At 38.5% G+C, this 19,981-nt stretch overlaps 1 protein-coding gene across 3 annotated transcripts in view; it reads right to left on the bottom strand.

The window, feature by feature from the left end:
- Positions 1–3,289: 3,289 nt before the first annotated feature.
- DDX46 (DEAD-box helicase 46) overlaps positions 3,290–19,981 on the bottom strand; it is a 77,691-nt gene continuing 60,999 nt past the window's right edge. Inside the window, exons 19-24 of one of the 3 annotated variants that reach the window (XM_044916742.1) lie at positions 16,238–16,411; positions 16,175–16,177; positions 14,218–14,436; positions 13,757–13,901; positions 6,907–6,980; positions 3,290–5,095 (exon numbers count right to left, since the gene is read on the bottom strand). In XM_044916742.1, coding sequence (XP_044772677.1) covers positions 5,048–5,095; positions 6,907–6,980; positions 13,757–13,901; positions 14,218–14,436; positions 16,175–16,177; positions 16,238–16,411 — 663 coding nt within the window. In that variant the 3' untranslated portion in view covers positions 3,290–5,047. Of the gene's footprint in view, positions 5,096–6,906; positions 6,981–13,756; positions 13,902–14,217; positions 14,437–16,174; positions 16,178–16,234; positions 16,412–19,981 lie in introns of all 3 variants that reach the window. The other 2 variants (XM_044916741.1, XM_021701783.1) reach the window with 2 other exon arrangements.

The raw sequence follows: 19,981 nt of genomic DNA, 5'->3' as shown, positions 1-19,981 counted from the left end.
CTTTAGAGACCTTTGAACTACGGCAACAAGTGTTCCTAAATACTTTCACTTGAACTGAAAGATACACAAAGAAAAAATGAATCTCACTTTCTAGATTTTAGTTTATCAGTAGCCATGGACTGTTCTCACTAGGTATACAGCTTATAGCAATACTGAAAATAATAGCAATATATAAATAGAGCATGAGAAAACCTACACCCATTGTAATGATAATAGTACTGATACTTATTAGATGCTTACCATATGCCAGGCACTATCTTTATATGCTTTAAATGTTCTATTTCACCTCATCCTCACAACAACCCGAAGATAGGTATTACCACATCTATTTACATAAGAAAAAGCAAATGTTTTAAAGCATTTAAGCAACCTGCCTAAGGTTGTTCAGGTACCCCCAATATAGTAAATTTAATTATAATTATGTACACATGAACTGTTTTACCAATATTGTAATACTGTATTTAAACACATGTCACGAAACAACATATTATAAAAGCTACCAAAAAAAAAAAAAATTAAAGAATGGGGCGCCTGGGTGGCTCAGTCAGATGGGCATCTGGCTCTTGATCTCGGGTTCTTGGGATCAGCTCTGTGCTCAGTGGGGAGTCAGCTTGAGGATTCTCCCCTCTCTCTTTGCCCCACCCCCAGCTCACACATACTCTCTAAATTAAAAAAAAAAAAAAACCTTAAAGGATGAGATTTAAAAAGTAACACAAATAGCTCTAGTATTTTCTTCCTGCTTTCCAAATGGCTTACTATACATGTGCCCCACTTTGAAGATCACTACGTTAGATCACAGGCAGTCAAAATCCAAGAACAAAAGAAAAAGTGAAAATTATCAGTTTTCAAACCTGAAGTGTATCACAGAATCATTACCACCCCAGACACACTTAAATAGCACCACTAGACCCCTAAAATTTTAGAGGAACTTGTATTCTCCTTGGAACTCCCAGGCATTCACCCCCCTTGCTCTTTCCATCAAGCTTTCCAAATCGGTGACTTGGGCCCTGGGCTGGCTTGGGAGATAAAAAGGACTCTTTTTGCAAAAGTCAACAATACAGTTCTGGGGGTCTCAGCTTTCAGAAGACTTCCATAGGCAAAAGCACAGACAGAAAATAATGCCTTCAAGGATCCTTGAACTGCAGGATCCAGGCACCTGAGAGCCTACTAAGAATTCAGAAATAAAGGCCACAGACATGTTAAATCCGAGGCTGCTAAGAAGTGCCTGGAGTTGATAAGCTGCTAGAAATCCATCTACTACAAAGTGCCAAGTTAAAATGATATGCTTCTGGGCGCCTGTGTGGCTCAGTCATTAGGCCTCTGCCTTCGGCTCAGGTCATGATCTCAGGGTCCTGGGATCGAGCCCCGCATCGGGCTCCCTGCTCGGTGGGAAGCCTGCTTCTCCCTCTCCCACTCCCCCTGCTTGTGTTCCCTCTCTTGCTGTCTCTATCAAATAAATAAATAAAATCTTAAAAAAATAATAAAATGATATGCTTCTTCTGTGGACAAAAAGCCCATTTTTCATACTGAATCCTCACATATTCTTTATTCCATAATAGGTTAAACTGTGAAAAGGGTCTAATATTCAAAACATGAACTATCAGGTATTTCCATATATTAAAAATGATGTAGGAATTTTTTCATTCTGAAACTCTAGCTTTTACAGTAATCCTAATAATATCTGAAAGGGTAACTCTGAGCTCCAGATTTCCAAAGCGTTAAAACTTTTATTTCATACTTGTTTTTCCTCCCCAAGGTTAATGCAAAGTCAGAATTTCTTTTGAAAGGCTAGAGCTTCAAAATCATGAACTTCTATAAGCTGAAGCCATATCTGGAAAAGAATAAAGTCAAGAAAAATAATCAAAAGTAAATTCCTCGGGGCGCCTGGCTGGCTCAGTCCATAGAGTATACAACTCTTGATCTCGGGGTTGTGAATTCGAGCCCCACACTGGGTGAAGAGATTATTTAAAAATAAAAACTTCAAAAATATAAATTCCTCTCCAGTCATGTGATCTGATAGTATGTACTTACAAATGCACAAATACCAGCTAAGCAAGAAGGCACTGTAAAGGTGAGATCACTGATATGGTGGAGATTTTGCAAAGAAAATGTTTGTTTACAATTTTTCTTCACATTTCTACTTGGGATTCCTGCCTGAGGAAAATTATAAGTTGATAGAGAAGGGGTAAAAAAAAAAAAGACCTTCAAATACCTGCAATTTAAAACACGAAACGATCTTTAACTAGGGAGGGAAATGCAGCCATCTTTAGCTCTGGAGAACTTGCCTAACATTAAGCAGTAAGATGATGATTATATTCCTAAGCCAAAGAGCCCACTCAAGTGAGATTTTTATTATTGTTTTCTGATGATTATATCACCTAAACTGAATAAAAAGATAAGACATCCCTCCACACATATTCATTCACTCTGTCTTTATATTTACACACCCATCTTAACTTCAGCTTTTTATGCCAGAAGCAGAAGGCATAAAAAAATGCCAGCAGATTCCAATTCTTAAAACTATGTACCAAACTGTGAAGAACTAGTAGCTCCAGACTCAAATCTAAGAGGAAGCATCTGATCTCAAGGATCACACTGGGCTAGCTACTTAGAACTCCTGCCCGCTGTAAGAGCTTAGCATCCATCATCAACAAAACACAAAACCAGAACATTTTAATAAACTAAGTTACAACTTTAGAGGTTTTGCTTTCTAGCTTGTGATCCTTACAGTGCTGATATGCTATTTAGAAACAGATCCCACAGCTGGCTTTATAAGATTTATAAATCCCAGGTACTCAAGAGCTGGTTCTGCTCAAACAAACAACTTCACATGTCGTGGCTACCCGGCTCAGAGGAAGGACTGCAGTCTCAGGTGCAGCTGACCACCATCTGTACACCAATGAGGCTGAGAAGACATGAAACATATCAAATAATAAAGTGTCTACAATGACTTGGAAAGAACTTAGCCATCACTGTTAAAGTCTATACTCCCATTTTGTAAAACGAGTGCACTGTGGCAAAATGCCAACTGGCACATGAACTATTATTTCACCTATCGCCTATCTGTCTTATGCCAAATACAAACACAACCTAAGACTAAGAGGCTTCTTCAGGAAGATATTTTTGGATAGAACCATATATTCTGGGTAGTAGGGTTGCTAAAATTTTTAATAAAGATACAGAAGAGTACAATACTTCTCTCACATGCCTACCAATGTAAACAAAATTAGAGCAACAGCATAAAACATTTCAGCAGAGATAATTTTAGGAAAGTGTAGGTTGAATTAACTTTATTTTATAAGGAATTTAGAAAACATGAGCAAATATTGATATTGCATTAAAAAACAATTTAGTCTATACACCATTCTGATTTTAAAAATCAAAGAATCAGTGTGATACTAAAAAATGTTGTAACAGAGAAATGTGTTTCACTTTAGGACAAAATACTATCAGTGGTTTATTACATCTAGATATACAAACATAAAGGTAGTAATGCTAAAATGATGTAAAACTCTGAATCTCAAAGTGATCCAGGAGGCTGAAGGGAGCACCAATTGTCACCAGTGTGAGACTGCCATATATTCTATCAAAAGAAACAAACTATCACTAGATAATAAAAATAAGCAAATAAATAAAAGGAAAGGAAAAGGAGCCCAAGATGCCTGCATTTTAGAGTAAATGGTTTATTTGGTTCTCCTGTTACATGTGTCTGGTCTGTTTTCTTCTTCCAAGAAAGAAGGTAGATATGGAAAGGATCCAAGAATATTTCCCAGTTATATCCATCTTAGTTTTTCAGTAAGAATAACTATATTGAAGAAATGACACTCCTTGTCATTTTAACCACTTAACGTCTTATTAATATGATTTTAGTATGCTTTATTTTCTTCTTTTTAAAAAGCTCTTAAGTCAAGAATATTCAGAAACTTCTGTGTCTCTTAATTTAAGAAATATATCTATTTAATTCCTGGAAATTTTCTTTTTTCAAGAAGTGACAACAATACAAAGTTCTAATACACCAGGAGTCTTGAAAAGAATATTGGGTGATCCAATCATAACAATTTAAATTAGAATATTCAGGAACTATATCTGAAGGGTCAAAAATATAATTTATGACTCCTTGTGAGCTAAATTTCACTGAGAGATGCTTAAATCTAAGTCTACAACACAGGTACCATTATGCTTGAGATTTTTAAGAAAGAAAATTCATAACCTACTCAATAATCCTCGAGAAAATGTGGATTAAAATCAGTAGTCTGTTTTTATGTACAGATGTATAAACAAACACTTTCAGGGGAAAAAGGAAACATTAATATCTACAGGTTACAAATCACTTTCTTTTAAGGAAGAGTAAAAAAGATTTAGTATCTAGACACAGAGCTAGAGATTGTGAGGGGAACCTAAAAGGAATAAATACTAAAACTCTTTGCAGTGTAAAGAAATGCAAAAAACTCTTAAACTACAAATCTTTAATTTTACAAAACCAAAAAGCAGTCCAACTATTGCCCATTTATGATGATAAAAATTGAAACAAAAACTGAAACATTTTGTAAAAATTCTATTATAACATTCTTAAGTCCAGTTCATATTGTTCCACTGAGTCAAGTAAGATTTAAGCTCAAGGAGGGTGGGGGGAGGACACAAAATTAGAGAATTTTACCTTTTTTTGAGGAGATGATCACAATTTCATTTCAAGAGGATAAGGTAAAGAGCCCCTTAGTGACTTGTATACTTTATTACTGTCAATAGAAAGTCCAAATATTTCCATTTTTTTTAAACTTCTGGAATATTATCCAGATATTTAAAATATTGATATTTAAAGTTTACATTAAAGGACATCATATGCTGAAAACAGGTCTGCTTTAAATACAGTTTGATAATTCTGGTGGTACTTACTGAAAGAAGATTTCTTTAGCAAATACTGGTTTCATATATTTAAAAAAATCAGCAAGACAGAATTTTAAAAATCTTAATTTACAATACATTGTAAACAAGACAACTGCCACATGTGTCACAGACCAGCACAAGTAAAAAGTTTTCTCCAGATGTTTTATAAGACTTTGTATCTTCCTTTATTTGTTGGTTGGTATGAATTTTGCTACAAGAGAAAAAAAAAAGATACATAGTCAGAAAAAGTAAAGAAAAAATAAGAAAAAGAAAAAGAAATACATGTCAAAGAAATTTCCTTTCCAAACTTATAGCATTACCAGATATTTAGAACAGAAAATGTTAGTATTATTATACTGAGGAAGAATAAACTCTTCAATAACCAATCATCTGTCTGTGTTCATGTGACTACTCTTGGACAACAGTTTTGAACCAACTAATGGTGGTGGCATCAAGGTTCTTTCTCTATTACTCCTTGGTGAAACAGTCTTAAAAGCCCTTGATTTAAAGTTTAAAAAAAAAGAAAGAAAGAAAGAAAAAGAAAAGGTTGTTTTTCTTCTTCCTTCCTGTTTTGTGTAGCTTCTATTCTTTAAACTTTTTATCCCCCCAAAGAAAGTTCTGTAAGGGGAATTTTAGGAAAGACCTCAAACACACATTTGTAGAGAAAGGACAAAGTGTACACATGATAGGGAGTTTACAAGCTTCAGCTGTTACTAAAGACACAGGGATGGGGGCAACCGGGTGGCTCAGTTGGTTAAGCATCTGGACTCTTGATTTCAGCTCAGGACATGATCTCAGGGTTGCGGGATGGAGCCCCGACAACGCCAGCTTCACATTCAGCTGGGAGTTTGCTTCTCTTCCTCTGCCCCTCCCCCACCTTGTGTGCACTCTCTAAAGTAAATAAATCTTAAAAAAAAAAAAAAAGACACAGGGATGTGTTCACCTTCTTTGGGAAGGTGGTCTATAAAAAGATGCCTTTTCCATGGCATAACCTCTTTGGAAAATTATTTAGCGAAACTTATGTAAAGCTAACTACGTCTACACTATAACTAGCAATTCCACCCCAAGGTATACACCCAAGAGAAAAGCATACTGCATGTACAAACGAGACATGAAAGAATTCTCAGAGAAGGGTCACCTGGGTGACTCAGTTCATTAAGCATCCGACTCTTGGTCTTGGCTCAGGTCGTGATCTCAGGGTTGTGAGATCTAAGCCCTACATCGCTCCAAGCTCAGCGCGGAGTCTGCTTAAGACTGTCTCTCCCTTTCCCTCTGCCCCTGCCCCTGGCACTGTCTCTCTCTCTCTCAAATAAAAGAAAAAAAAAAAAAAGAGGAGCACCTGGGTGGCTCAGTCGGTTAAACGTCTGCCTTTGGCTCAGGTCATGATCTCAGGGTCCTGGGATTGAGCCTCACATAGGGCTCCCTGCTCAGTGGGGAGTCTGCTTCTCCCTCTCCCTCTGCCTCCTCCCCCCTCCTCATGCTCTGTCTCTCAAATAAAGAAATAAAAAATCTTAAAAAAAAAAAAAAAAGAATGCTCAGAGAAGTGTTATTCATAAAAAAGAAAGTAAAACAGTCCCAAAGTCCAATACATAGATTGTGGGTATATTCACAAATTAAATACTACACAGCCACGAAAGATAATTAATTACTGCTACATGCAACAACATGGATTTCCTCCAAGTAATGTTGAGTCAAAGAAATTAGATACAAAAGAGTACATAGCAATCGATCCCACTTATATGGAGTTCAAAAACAGGTGCAACTAATCTACCATATTGAAAGTCAGAATACTGTTACATTTGGGTGAGATGAATAGTGACAGGAGGGGCACGCGGGGGGCTTCTGGAATGCTGGTATTGTACTATGTTTCTTGATCTGGGCAGTGATGACATCAGTGTGCTTCCTTCATGAAAATTCACCAAGCTGTATGTTTATGACTTGTGTACTTTTCTGAATTTTTATTATAGTTCAATAAAATATTTACTAAAACAAATTAAGTAAGTCTTTGAGGTTTTCACTCACCAGCCGAATAAGTTCTTCTTTTATAAGCCTGGTGATTTCTGCCTTTGCTTTCTGCACAGCCAGTTCATTGGCACCTGATGAGTAAGAGGAAAACATTATTCGTATTACTAGAATTACACTGGATGTTTATCCATGTCATGGAGATCCAGTAGGAAATACTGTAGATGACTTTTAGAAACACTGTACTGCCTGCCAAGATAGCGTTTCAGAACCTGGTGGAACATCATCCACATTATATAATGGCTGCTTATTATTCTGGTTACTTTTAGAGCTTCAAATGTAATCAATGAGATCACATTACATGTAGCGATAAGAGTTCTTGGTAGGGGGGCGCCTGGGTGGCTCAGCGGTTGGGCGTCTGCCTTCGGCTCAGGTCATGATCCCAGGGTCTTGGGATCAAGCCCCACATCGGACTCCCCGCTCTGCGGGAGGCCTGCTTCTCCCTCTCCCACTCCCCCTGCTTATGTTCCCTCTCTCGCTGTGTCTCTGTCAAATAAATAAAATCTTTAAAAAAAAAAAAAAGAGTTCTTGGTAGGCGAGCGCCTGGGTGGCTCAGTCGTTAAACGTCTGCCTTCGGCTCAGGTCATGATCCCAGGTCCCTGGGATCGAGCCCCACATCAGGCTCCCTGCTCAGCAGAAGCCTGCTTCTCCCTCCCCAACTCCCCCTGCTTGTGTTTCCTCTCTCGCTGTGTCTCTGTCAAATAAATAAATAAAATCTTAAAAAAAAAAAAAAAAAAAGTTTTTGGTAGGGGGGCACCTGGGTGGCACAGCTGGTTAAGTGTCCAACTCTTGTTTCGATTCAGGTCATAATTTCAGGGGCATGAGATCGAGCCCCTTGTCCTGCTCCACACTCAGCAGGGAGTCTGTTTGAGATTCTCTCTCCCTCTCCCTCTGCCCCTCCTGCTTGTGCTCTCTCTCTCAAATAAATAAATAAATCTAAAAAAAAAAATAGAGTTCTTGGTATGATTAAAAAGAGCAAAGAAAAGATGATTAGCACTTTGTCCAAAAGAGACTAAGAAAAAGTTGAAGAGAAATATAAACTCCTTGGTTCATTTATTTAACAAATATTTATTGGACACTTATATTCCCTAAGGTGGAGGACTACCCAAGTTGAAGAAGTGATGCCATGGAAAATTTTGTGAAGGGAATCCCATGTGCAGATTAAGAAAGGCATGCTTAGGGGTGCCTGGGTGGCTCAGTTGGTTAAGTGTCTGCCTTCGGCTCAGGTCATGATCCCAGGATCCTGGGATCGAGTCCCCCACCAGGCTCCCTGTTCAGTGGGAAACCTGCTTCTCCCTCTCTTTCTCCCTCCCTGCTGGTGCTGTCTCTCTTAAATAAATAATATAGGGGAAAAAAAACAAGGGAAAAAAAGGCATGATTACTGAAGAGTAAGATAAGTAGAGTGTGGTTGGAAAAGAGTGTAAAAGAACACAGCAAGATAGCCTAGAGGATGAGGCAGTCTAGAGACATTCATTCATATAGTTGTAAAGATATTACAACAGAATGAGAAGGTAGGAAGTAGTCTATCAAAATGACTTCTAAATACCATTCCTTACAAAAACCTCTCCCTCAGTTCTCCAGGCAGATTTAAGTGGCTAAGAGTTGAGAAGCAAAAAAAACTAAGGAAAAACAGGTATTATCAGCAGTCATCATGGTAGATGAAATTCAATTCTGAGATGGCTGTAGTTGAAGAGCTCATATGACATCCAGTTGGAAATGTCAGTAAAGTCAATGGAAATATGGACCAGAAGCAAAGGAGACATGGAGATGAGAGAGCCATTAAGGGTAGTGTGGAGGGATCTGAAGCCAAGGGACAATGCTAGGAGCAGGTAAGTCTAGATAGGTAGCATACACCAAAAGAATAATAAAAATAAACAAATAAAAGTTAAAAAGGGGGGGGGGCGGCTGGGTGGCTCAGTCGATTAAGCATCTGACTCTTAATTTCGGCTCAGGTCATGATCTGACAGTCTTGAGATCAAGCCCCACGTTGAGTTCTGCACTGGGCGTGGAGCCTGCTTAAGATTCTCTCTCTCGGGGCGCCTGGGTGGCTCAGTCGTTAAGCGTCTGCCTTCGGCTCAGGTCATGATCCCAGGCTCCTGGGATCGAGCCCCGCATCAGGCTCCTGCTTCTCCCTCTCCCACTCCCACTGCTTGTGTTCCCTCTCTCGCTGTATCTCTCTCTGTCAAATAAATAAAATCTTTAAAAAAAAAAAAAAAAAGATTCTCTCTCTCCCTCTGCCCCACCACTCCCCTCTTTCTCTTTCTCAAAAAAACCCCAAATAAACAAACAATAAAATAAAAATTTTAAAAAAAGTAGATAGGTAGCACAATGCGCACTGATAAAAATGCAAGAGCTGGACCAATAGACTAGAAATTAAGGACTAGGAGTGAAATGTTAAACAATATGAGAACCAGGGATGCAATATATAAAACTATATATTTATCATTCTATGTAAGAAAATGAAATGAGGAAAACAAGCCACAAGAATTCCCCTTATTAGACATGAATAACCTTTTCTGATTCCAGAAGGAGCAAAGGAAAGGAAGAGGGGAGGAAGGGAAGGAGATGAAGGAAAAGGAAGAAGAGAGGAGAAAGAGCAAGGGGAGGAGGAAGAAGAAACAGTTTAACAATAGGAGTATGGCTGTGAAGTAGCAACATATCTAATTTAAATCCTACACCTCCACCAGCCAGCAACCACACATTTTAAAGCTGTGGGTGCTGGAAGAGAAGAGAGGTTAATGAAAGTAAACAAAAGGGTAGAATCAAGAGCGAAGCCAGACTAAAAATTACAACCAAAATGAAATTCAGGAGAAAAATATACTACTTGGCATGAGTTGGTGTGAAGCTTGTTGATATCCTGTGCTGTTTTTAAAAAAAGAAAATGACACTCTCACCTAAATCCAAGTAGAAGAGTAATTTTCCTACTTTAGTTAGAGCCTGACCATTTGGACCAGTTTAAAGTTTTGACTATATTATAAAGCTTCTTTAGGTAATAGGTTACATATGTTTATAAGCTGCCATGGAAAAGAGGCATTTCCTTTCACTGGTCCTAAAACAACTCTGGCTGTTTTTAAGGGATTCTCCACTAGTAAAAAGAGAGAGTCACAAAACAGGCTATTAATTATATAGGATGGCTAGGCACATAAGTCCTTCCTGTTCTCCTTCCCGCTGCCTGGTGGGAGGCCTGAAACTGCTGAGCCACAGAGAGCCTCCAAGGAGCCAGGCAGTAGGGTCCCTCCAATTACAGAACTAGAAACAGATGACAATAGGCTCCTTCCAACACCTGTTTTCATCCTATTAGAGTTCAGTTGATCTGGTTGACGTTTCAAAAACTAAAAAATCCTTTAAAAAACTAATCATCTATGAAAATCTCAAAGCTCTGGATCACTTTACTAATCTCCAGTTCTTAACCATCACTATGGCTCTAGAATTCTAAAGATTCATTTTTGACAAGATTATCTTACAACATAGGAGGAAAAAAGCTGGTTTAGATTATAAAAACTAGACGTTATTTCCTAAGTACAAGTTGACAGTGGAGAGAAATGACCAGAAGCATTCTAAGTGGATGGAAAAGTCAAGCAGAAGCTGTGGGCTTCTCACTTCACTTGGCAGTAGAGGAGATATGTTCTGATAAAGTTCTATGTAAGATGAACCTTGATATATTATACTATACTACATGTAAGTACCTTTAAATTCAAGAATTACATAGAGGATCCTTTCTCAAAGCAATCAATTGTATCTGATTTATGTCTTTATAAGGCAGGCAATTAAAAGTATTGGTTTTGCTTAAATGACACCCATGATATTCAAGCTGAAAATAAAAGGCTGATTACATGTATACCAGGGTTTTATCATCAGATTCCACTGGAAGACACTGTGTCTCCATCCTGTATGGCCTAAAGAACACTGGAGTAGGGGAGACCTGTCCAGTTCCAAGTGCAGAAAGATGTCAGTGTAATTTTCTCTCCTTGAAGAACTAGGTGCCAGCAATCCTCATTTTACTACACAGTAAGGAAGAGTATCACATGATTTAGAAACACACAGTCACTGGTAGAACAAAAGTCTTTCAGGACACATAAAAGGATGCATTTAAATACCTGACTTAATAAAAGTCACAATCACACACACACAAAAAAAACACATGCAATTTGTTTAGTTCTAGCTCTACATCCTTTGTACACCATTTTAAAACATGCATGAATCTTAAACATGCATGCATTTTAAAATATGCATGAAATAATGGCAGAATGGCAATAACATGGAACATATAAAGGCTGCATTTCAGTTTCCCCATTGCCACAATTCATCATTAACTTTAAAAAGTCCAATAGTGACAGTGCATCAGTAAAAATGGCAGAGCCTGGAACTCCAAAATCCTGTCCTTGGACAAAAAGTGAATAAATCTGCAAAAATCTGAAATCAACTGTATCAGAAATCTGGAAACTAATCAAAAGTTTATAGCACCAGGCAAATACTTACTAAGGGAAAAAAACAAAACAAAACAGCATAACCTTGGCAACAGCACTTTTCAGTGCTTTAACTTACTCTGACCCTATCTCGCACTTTTAGCCAGGAAATGATTTCTACTTAGGGGTAGACAGGATACACACAACACGTGTTTCTCTTCTTTGTCTTTATGCTAAGATGCCACACAAAAACAACTGAGGTTACCAATTCAAAGGAAAGTGACTAAACAGGCACAGCACTAATTAACTTTTAGTCATGTTTGTGGGATTCCTTGTTTTGGCCAGGAAAGAATCAAATCCTAGTATGTAAGCAAATCATCTGTAGATTATATTCAGTAAAGAACTTGCCTAAAATTATACAGTCTTCACAGAATCAAAGAAATGCCAAAATGTAACAAGCACTAACACTGTCACTAACAGCAACAAACCTCATTTACAATATACTTTCAATGGATCTAAATACCTTCTAATGATCTTTCCAACAATAAACTTTAGAGAAAAGCTAACCATTACAGTAGCCACCAGCCATGTATGTGGCTATTTAAATTTAAATTAATAAAAATTGGGGCGCCTGACTGGCTCAGTCAGTAGAGCATGCAACTCTTGATCTCATTGTCATGAGTTTGAGCCCCACAATGGGTGTAGAGATTACTTAAAAAAAAAATAAAAAATCAAATATGAATTCCTTTACAAAAATTAAATAAAATTTACAAATGTCAGTCACACTGGCCATATTCTGAGCGTTCCACAGCCATCACAGAGCGTTCTCTTGGACAGTGCAGCTTTAAAGAGATCAAATAAGGCGCCTGGGTGGCTCAGTTGGTTAAGCGACTGCCTTCGGCTCAGGTCATGATCCTGGAGTCCCGGGATCGAGTCCCGCATCGGGCTCCCTGCTTGGCAGGGAGTCTGCTTCTCCCTCTGACCCTCCCCCCTCTCATGCTCTATCTCATTCTCTCTCTCAAATAAATAAATAAAATCTTTAAAAAAAAAAAAAAAAGAGATCAAATAGAGGACATGCCTGTCAAGTAATACTTCGTATCCTAAAGACAAGTGACTATAGGGCTTAATCAGATGCATTACTCAGAAAATTTATCAAGTGTTTACCATCTGCTCTGAGAATAGAGCAGATGATAAAGTCACCACACCCACAGAACTCTAGTAGGGGAGGGACACAGACAAGTAAAAATATATTACAATTCCTGCGATGAGTACTGTGAAGAAAAACAGGTAAGCTACAGAGTGAAGAGGGATGAGGTAATAAGGCTTCTTTGTCAGAAGTGATGTGTGCGCCTCAAAGGAGGCTAGTGCCCAAGATAATACGTGATGTGAGAGAGGCTCCTCTGGAGCCATCAAAGCCATTTAAAGCACTATGTATGTAGACTCTGAGCTTACAGAACACACAGAATCAACCTCTCCACAGCTCCAAAACCAGTATGCAACAAATACTTAGTTCATTAAATAGATGAAGTGGATCTGGCTGGTCTACCCTTGTAAGTCTATTACAAAGATATTCAGATTAAATTTAAATGAAGGGATGCAAGTTGTCCTACTCTACAGTGGAATAATACATTAGGGGAAAAATAAAAATGGAAACTCTTTTGAACTCATTCATGAATGTGTGAAATAAAGTTAAAAAGCAAATCTGACTGGGGTGCCTGGGAGGCTCACTCAGTTCAGCGTCCAACTCTTAGTTTAGGTTCAGATCATGATCTCAGGGTCATGAGATCTAACCCTGCGTCAGGGTCCACGCTCAGCAAGGAGTCTGCTTGAGATTTTCTCCCTTATACTCTCCCTCTGCCACTCTCCCTGCTCCCGTGCACTCTCTCTCACACATACAAACACAGACACACACACAATCTCTCAAATAAATTAAAATCCAAAAACAAAACAAAACACAAAAAAACCCAAATCTGATCAGTCTATATTATACCTTACTTACATACTTTGTGTTATGGTATTATCTGTCCACTTCTACTAGTTTTTTTTAAAGATATGCATGAACTTTTATGGGCATAATTTCACAGGGAATACTTGCTTGGATAAACATTCATTAAGTGAACTAATATACTGATTTACTTTCTAACCTTTGGCCAGAATATTCTACTTATTACACATCAGTCCTTAAAATACATGTTTTCTTTTAGAGTGATTTTCTAATTTGACTGAATAGTCAAGACTAAAAGAGTTCCATAAACAGATCATTCACCTTTCTATATGTACTGAATTTCTAAATAAAGACCTTAAATGATATATGAAACTATTTTTTTCTTATACATGTTCCTTATTTTTATCCTCTCTAGAACTGACCTTATATTCTCTCCATGTCTGTTACATCTCTATCAACTCACCTAACTCAAGACTGCAACAGAACCAACAATACATACTTTCAATTGCCAAGTAAATTTTCCGCTCTCCTTCCTTAGGTTCTTTGCCAGGTGGGAAATATGTTCCTCTGATGGTAATTGCAGCTTCGGAATATTCACTGATTCTCTGCAGAGCTTCCTTAGAGGTAACTTTCCACCTAGCGGTCTATGGAAGAAAGGGTGGGGGGAAAAATCACTTCACAACAGGACAAGAACCTGGTATACTGACAAAGAACAGGCTGGTTAAATAATATTATGTTCAATACTAAGAATATAATTAACACCTTCACATAAAATCATTTAGATCCTAATATAGCTACAATATATTCATAAATATAAAATTTCTATTGCTGTCTCCCTCATCTAAATAAAAAGTGAGGTAGCTATTAAAATGTTCATGGGTTTTAAAGAAATTATTTTTGCTCCTAAAGAAGCAAGAGTTTTTACTCCATGATTCAAAAAGGTTTAAAACTGTTACTTGCCTGTGGGAAGTCATTGATCTCTAATTCTTCCTCGTATCTCTTAAAAGATTCATTCTGTCCACCATCCTGTCTCTCTTCTTCTTGTTTCTCCAAAGGCACGTAATTGAGCTTGGCATTGATCTTTTCAGCAAGTTGCTCTGCAATGGTTTTGGCAGACACGGTGGGAGCCAGAATGGTGCCACCTCTGAGAATTGCATTGGTGGCCTGTTGCATCACATCCTGTAGTTAAGAAGACCTACAGTCAAATCTCAAATGAGGGCAGAGACAGGATCAGGGATCCTACCACAAATTATTCTGCAAAGCCACTAACTAGAAGCATCTTTCTAATGCAGAGTCCTACTCAGGTGCTATTTGGCAGTACATATTAATAGTTTAATATATCTATCTCCCTTACTTTGATGAGAAAAATAAAGAACATTCAACTCTATTATTAAAAATTCTACTGGATCATAGAGAATTAGGTAACTCTTGATATCAAACATAGTGAAATACTTCTAAAATCATTTATATAACTTTGTGGCTCCTAAGAATTTCCTCTAAATTAGAATCTTTGTCCACTACCACCACTGAGCTCTCCTCCCCTCATAGCCCAAGCCAATGTACAGTAAATTAACTTACCCTGTTACTTTATTTTGTACTTAAACCTTTTTAATTTGAACTTAATTTTACTATGTGCCTAATGTGGACAGAATTCTGTAGTTAATACATAACTCAAACCTCAAGCTTTTCTAACAATGAGACGGCGTGGCTATTTGATTTCACTTGTAAAGAGTTATTAGCAATAATAATCCCAGAGAATATTAGATTAGGCCCTATAATCCCTGTTTTCAGAGGAAGTAAGGCCCGAGTATAGCAGACACTTCATGGTAACTCACTGGCTAAACACCTGATCTTAGCCAAGCAGCAGAGAAGTGATCCTCACTGGCTAAACAAAAACAGAAACCTGAGCCTCTAAGCCTTGATTGTGGCTGCCTCACTGAGTCAGTGCACTAGTGTCAGGCTTGGGTCTTTCCAGCTTGGGTGTTACAGTCCTAAAGCTATCCATCTACTGGGCACAGGGCTCTACAGATCCACAAACTCTCAAAATCCTCAAAACACTGTTAAAATAAACAAACTATTCTTTGGGAATGCTATGAAAGTTTACTCTTAGTTAAAAATTAAGTTGATAATTTCTTAAAAATTAAGTTAATAAAAGAGCTCTCAAGAGAAAGATGGCATGTGAAATATTTAACACATTTTACACTGTTTAAGCCCATGTTAGTTTGAGTTATGTAACCAGGTATTATACTTCCAAGGAATTGCTTGTGTGCCTAATAAAAGCAGATCAAAAAAGAAAAAGCTGGGGCCGCCTGGGTGGCTCAGGCATTAAGCGTCTGCCTTCGGCTCAGGTCGTGATCCCAGGGTCCTGGGATCGAGCCCCACATCGGGCTCCCTGCTCAGTGGGGAGTCTCCTTCTCCCTCTGCCCCTCCCCCCACTTGTGCACTCTTCTCTCAAATAAATAAATAAAATCTTAAAAAAAAACCAAAAAGGAGTTATTTCCTTAATATTTTGGTAAGATCAATCAGATTATTACTTTATACAACTATCAACAGCTAAGGGGCGCCTGGGTGGCTCAGTCAGTTAAGCGTCTGCCTTCGGCTCAGGTCATGATCCCAGGGTCCTGGGATCGAGCCCCACATCAGGGCTCCCTGCTCAGCGGGGAGTCTGCTTCTCCCTCTGCCTCTGCCTGCCGCTCTGCCTACTTGTGCTCTCTCTATCTCTCTGTCAAATAAATAAATAAAATCTTAAAAAAAAAAAAAAAAAAAAACTATCAACAGCTAACATGCTTCAGTTAGGAGTTCCAAAACAGGCATTAAGATTTCAGTCAACCATATAAGAGGAATTATCCAAATGCAGTAATTGAAGAATTCTGTATTCAGATTAATGTTAAATTCCCACTAACTCAATGTCTAGAACAACCTGTTCCCTTGTGCTGACATAAAAAGTAATGACTAAAACTTGGAACAAATTACTTAATACCTGAGACTCAATTCCCAAATTCTTCTGAGCATTGATTCTAAGAGCCAATCTCTTAGCAATTTCTAATTTCTCAGCATTTCCTGCAGTTGGAGCAGGAACACTAGATGTTCCAGGAGCAGCCATATCTTTAACTCTCTTCTTTGAATTAAACATACTTTCAATTTGTTCATCAATCTAAATAAGAAAAAGAAAGATTAATAAAAATTGGATTAAAAATACCAATTTAGATATATCCACAGAAACTAATAAAGACTATTTCTATCAAATGGCTAGAATTAGACACTTATATATGTTAATTCAACCACACAGATCAAGAGGAAAATAGACCAGCTATTTGTTGAGGGTGGCACATTTTTAAAAATCAGTTACCTATGGCAGGAAAAAGAAAGAAAAGAAAAAGAGAAAGAGAAAGAAAACAGATACAATGCCACATGAACCAAGTGAGCACACTCCTAAGTGGTCCAGAAAATACATCCCAGTTTAGCAATTGAGGAACATGTGCTGTCAAGACAGAGCACCCAACATGATGCAGCTGAGATATAAGTATGACTTGCGGATAAATTAAACTGCAATGAAAAAGGCTGGAAAAAAGGGCAGTATAACTCAAGGCCAGTAGGCCACTAAAAATACAGTCAACAGTTCTCATGGGGAATGGTCCATGTTTCTAAGATGGGAATCCCCAAATCCTTCCCAACTTCTAAAGTATAAATGGGTTTGCCTTAAAAACTGGGTAACAGAAGGGCACCTGGGTGGCTTAGTTGGTTAAGCGTCTGCCTTTAGCTCAGGTCATGATCCCGGGGTCCTGGAATAGAGCCCCACGACGGGCTCCCTGCTTAGTGGAGAGTCGGGCTTCTCCCTCTTCCTCTGCCCCTCCCCACTCATGTTCTCTCTCTCTCTCCCAAATAAATAAAATCTTTAAAAAAAAATTGGGTAACAGAATCAGAAAAGAAGGCTTTATTGTTTTATTCCTTTGAACCAAAAAAGGAAAAACAGTAAGGCTGTTTTCCCCATCAAAGCAAGAACAAAGGGTGAATACCTCAGCTCTTCCAGGAGCCATATGAGTCCAGCTGCAACTGTGTCATTCTAAGGCTGGAAACATTTACCTCATAGGCTATTTGCATTTCCTTTTAAAGATGCCTTCTGCCCAACAATGACTACTGACAATGCCAACTAAAGAGATACAAACCCCTTTATATACTTAAATTAGGCTAATAAGGCCTTATCTGCTAAAACTCAAATGCAGAGAAGAGCTTGTGTAGGGTTTTAAAAATTAATTAGGTGGGGCACCCGGTGGCTCAGTCAGTTAAAGTGTCTGAATCTTGATTTCAGCTCAGGTCATGATCTCAGGGCTGTGAGATCGAGCCCCGCATAGAGCTCCGCTCAGCGCTGATTCTGTTTAAGATTCTCTCTCTCCCTCTCCTTCTGCCCTCCTCCCCACTCATGCGCACTGTCTCAAATAAATAATCTTAAAAAAAAAAAAATTAACCAGAGAAAGAACCGATATATTTCATATAATGAGATTCAAAATAATGTTCAAAGTAACAAAAAAACTGAGGTGGTTTTTTGGGGGACCTGGGTGGCTCAGTTGGTTAAAGCATATGACTTTTTTTAAAAAATTATTATTGAGAGAGAGAGTGAATGAGAGAGAGAGAGATCGAGCACGAGCAGGGGGGAGCGGCAGGAAGAGGGAGAGGGAGAGGCAGGCTCCCCACTGAGCAGGGAGCCTGACATGGGGCTCGATCCCCGGACTCCAGGATCATGACCTAAGCCAAAGGCAGCCGCCCAATTGACTGGGCCACCCAGGCTCCCCTAAAGCATATGACTCTTGATTTCTCCTCAGGTCATGATCTCAGGGTTGTAAGATCGAGCCCTCAGTTGGGCTCGGCGCTGGGTGTGTATCCTGCTTAAGATTCTCTCTCTCCCTCTCCCTCTGCCCCTATCCCCCTAAAGAGAAAACAAAACTGAGGTGTTTTCAAAGCAAGGCCATAAATTCTTTAATAGTCTTCCCCTTCAAAATGTGGAGTCTCTCCTTGAGTGTGGGCTGGACTTAACGACATATTTCTAAGAACAGAATAAAGTAGTAGTGCCAGTGTGTGTTTTTAGACATTAGTCATAAAAGGCCTTAAGGCTTCCTCTTTGCCCACTCCTTCAGCTCACTCACTTTGGGAGAAGCCAACTGCCATGTTATAAGGACACACAGGCAGAGAAAAGAAAAGAGGTATCCTGGGCGCCTGGGTGGCTCAGATGGTTAAGCGTTTGCCTTCGGCTCAGGTCATGATCTCAGGGTCCTGGGATCGAGTCCCGCATCGGGCTCCCTGCTCCTTGGGAGCCTGCTTCTCCCTCTGCCCCTCATGAATAAATAAATAAAATCTTTAAAAAAAAAAAAAAAAAGAAAAGAGGTATCCTGACAAAAGCACAGTGAGTGAGCCATCTCGAAAGAATATGATCCTGTATCAGTCAAGCCTTCAGAAGGCCATGCCTTGGGACAACAGCTTTACTGCAACCTCAATGAGACCCTAAGACAGAACTACAAGCTAAACTGCTCCTGATTTCCTACCCCAAAGGAAATGTGAGATAATAAATGTTTGTTGTTTTAACCTACAACATTTTGACTGATTTGTTACACCATAACCAATAACTAAAACACTGACTTAATTAAATTTTAAGCCAGTATGGTATATTAGAAAGAAATGGTATAGGGTTAATGAGAGATCTGGGGTCTGGTGCTGTCTGTGCTTAACAGCCAATGTGGTTGTGGGCCAAATACTTTTTCTGGGCTTCAAATTCCTCAAACGACAAGATTACATTGAATTCCTGATTCTAAAATTATGTCCTAAGCTCAGGTTTAATACAGTATAATGTACAATATTATATATATATATATATATATTAAAAAAACACCTTCTATAATCAATGACCAAATGTGTTAGAGCATTTCTGAGTTAAAGTTAAACACGCTTCTTGAATGGAGGATTTTACACATCCTTTGATACGTTAATACCACTACTAGTAGTATACACTAGGGATACTTTCCAAAATTATTTTATAATGAAAACATGCTCTTCTAAAGCTCAAGCTTCTTTGGGTTCCAAAGGATACTCTGTGAAACCCTGAATTTGCTGAGTCCTCAGCGTCCCTCTTCACTGGGTCACAAATAATGCCATTAGCTAAGACCATGAGCTCTGAAGTAAGAATGGAATGGGTACAGGGCCCAGTTCATCCCATTAATTGCTATGTAAATCTGAAAAGATTATTTCCTTCTAAATCTCAGTCTCTTCAATTATAAAATGGGAATACTCTTGAGTATCTACCTTGTCTGGATAATGTGCAGAAGTAAATGAAATAATCCCTGTAAAACATCTGACACAATGCATGGCACTCAGTAACACTCAAAAGTGCTATTATTGTTTTTGTTTTTTAAGGAAACTCTACTACACCCAATGTGGGTGGAGCTTACACTCACTACCTCAAGATCAAGAGTCGCATGCTCTACCAACTGAGCCACCCAGGTGCCCCGCTGACTATTGTTAATGACGATATTCTGTAATGATTAAGTTTAACGCAATAAAAATACTAGTACTAATATTATTAAAGACATGGGGAGCCAGGTACTCTTCATACCACTACAGGGGATGCAGACTAGTATTCACTTTGCAGGAGGACAATCTGACAATGTTTCAGAACCAAATTAGATAACCCTTTTGGTCTAGCAATTCTATTTACGCTACTCAACCTCAAAACTTA

This window comes from Neomonachus schauinslandi, chromosome 7, assembly GCF_002201575.2.
Source record: "Neomonachus schauinslandi chromosome 7, ASM220157v2, whole genome shotgun sequence".
Taxonomy (NCBI): domain Eukaryota; kingdom Metazoa; phylum Chordata; class Mammalia; order Carnivora; family Phocidae; genus Neomonachus; species Neomonachus schauinslandi.
Note: the sequence above shows the minus strand (reverse complement) of the source record. Positions and strands in the feature narration are given on the sequence as shown.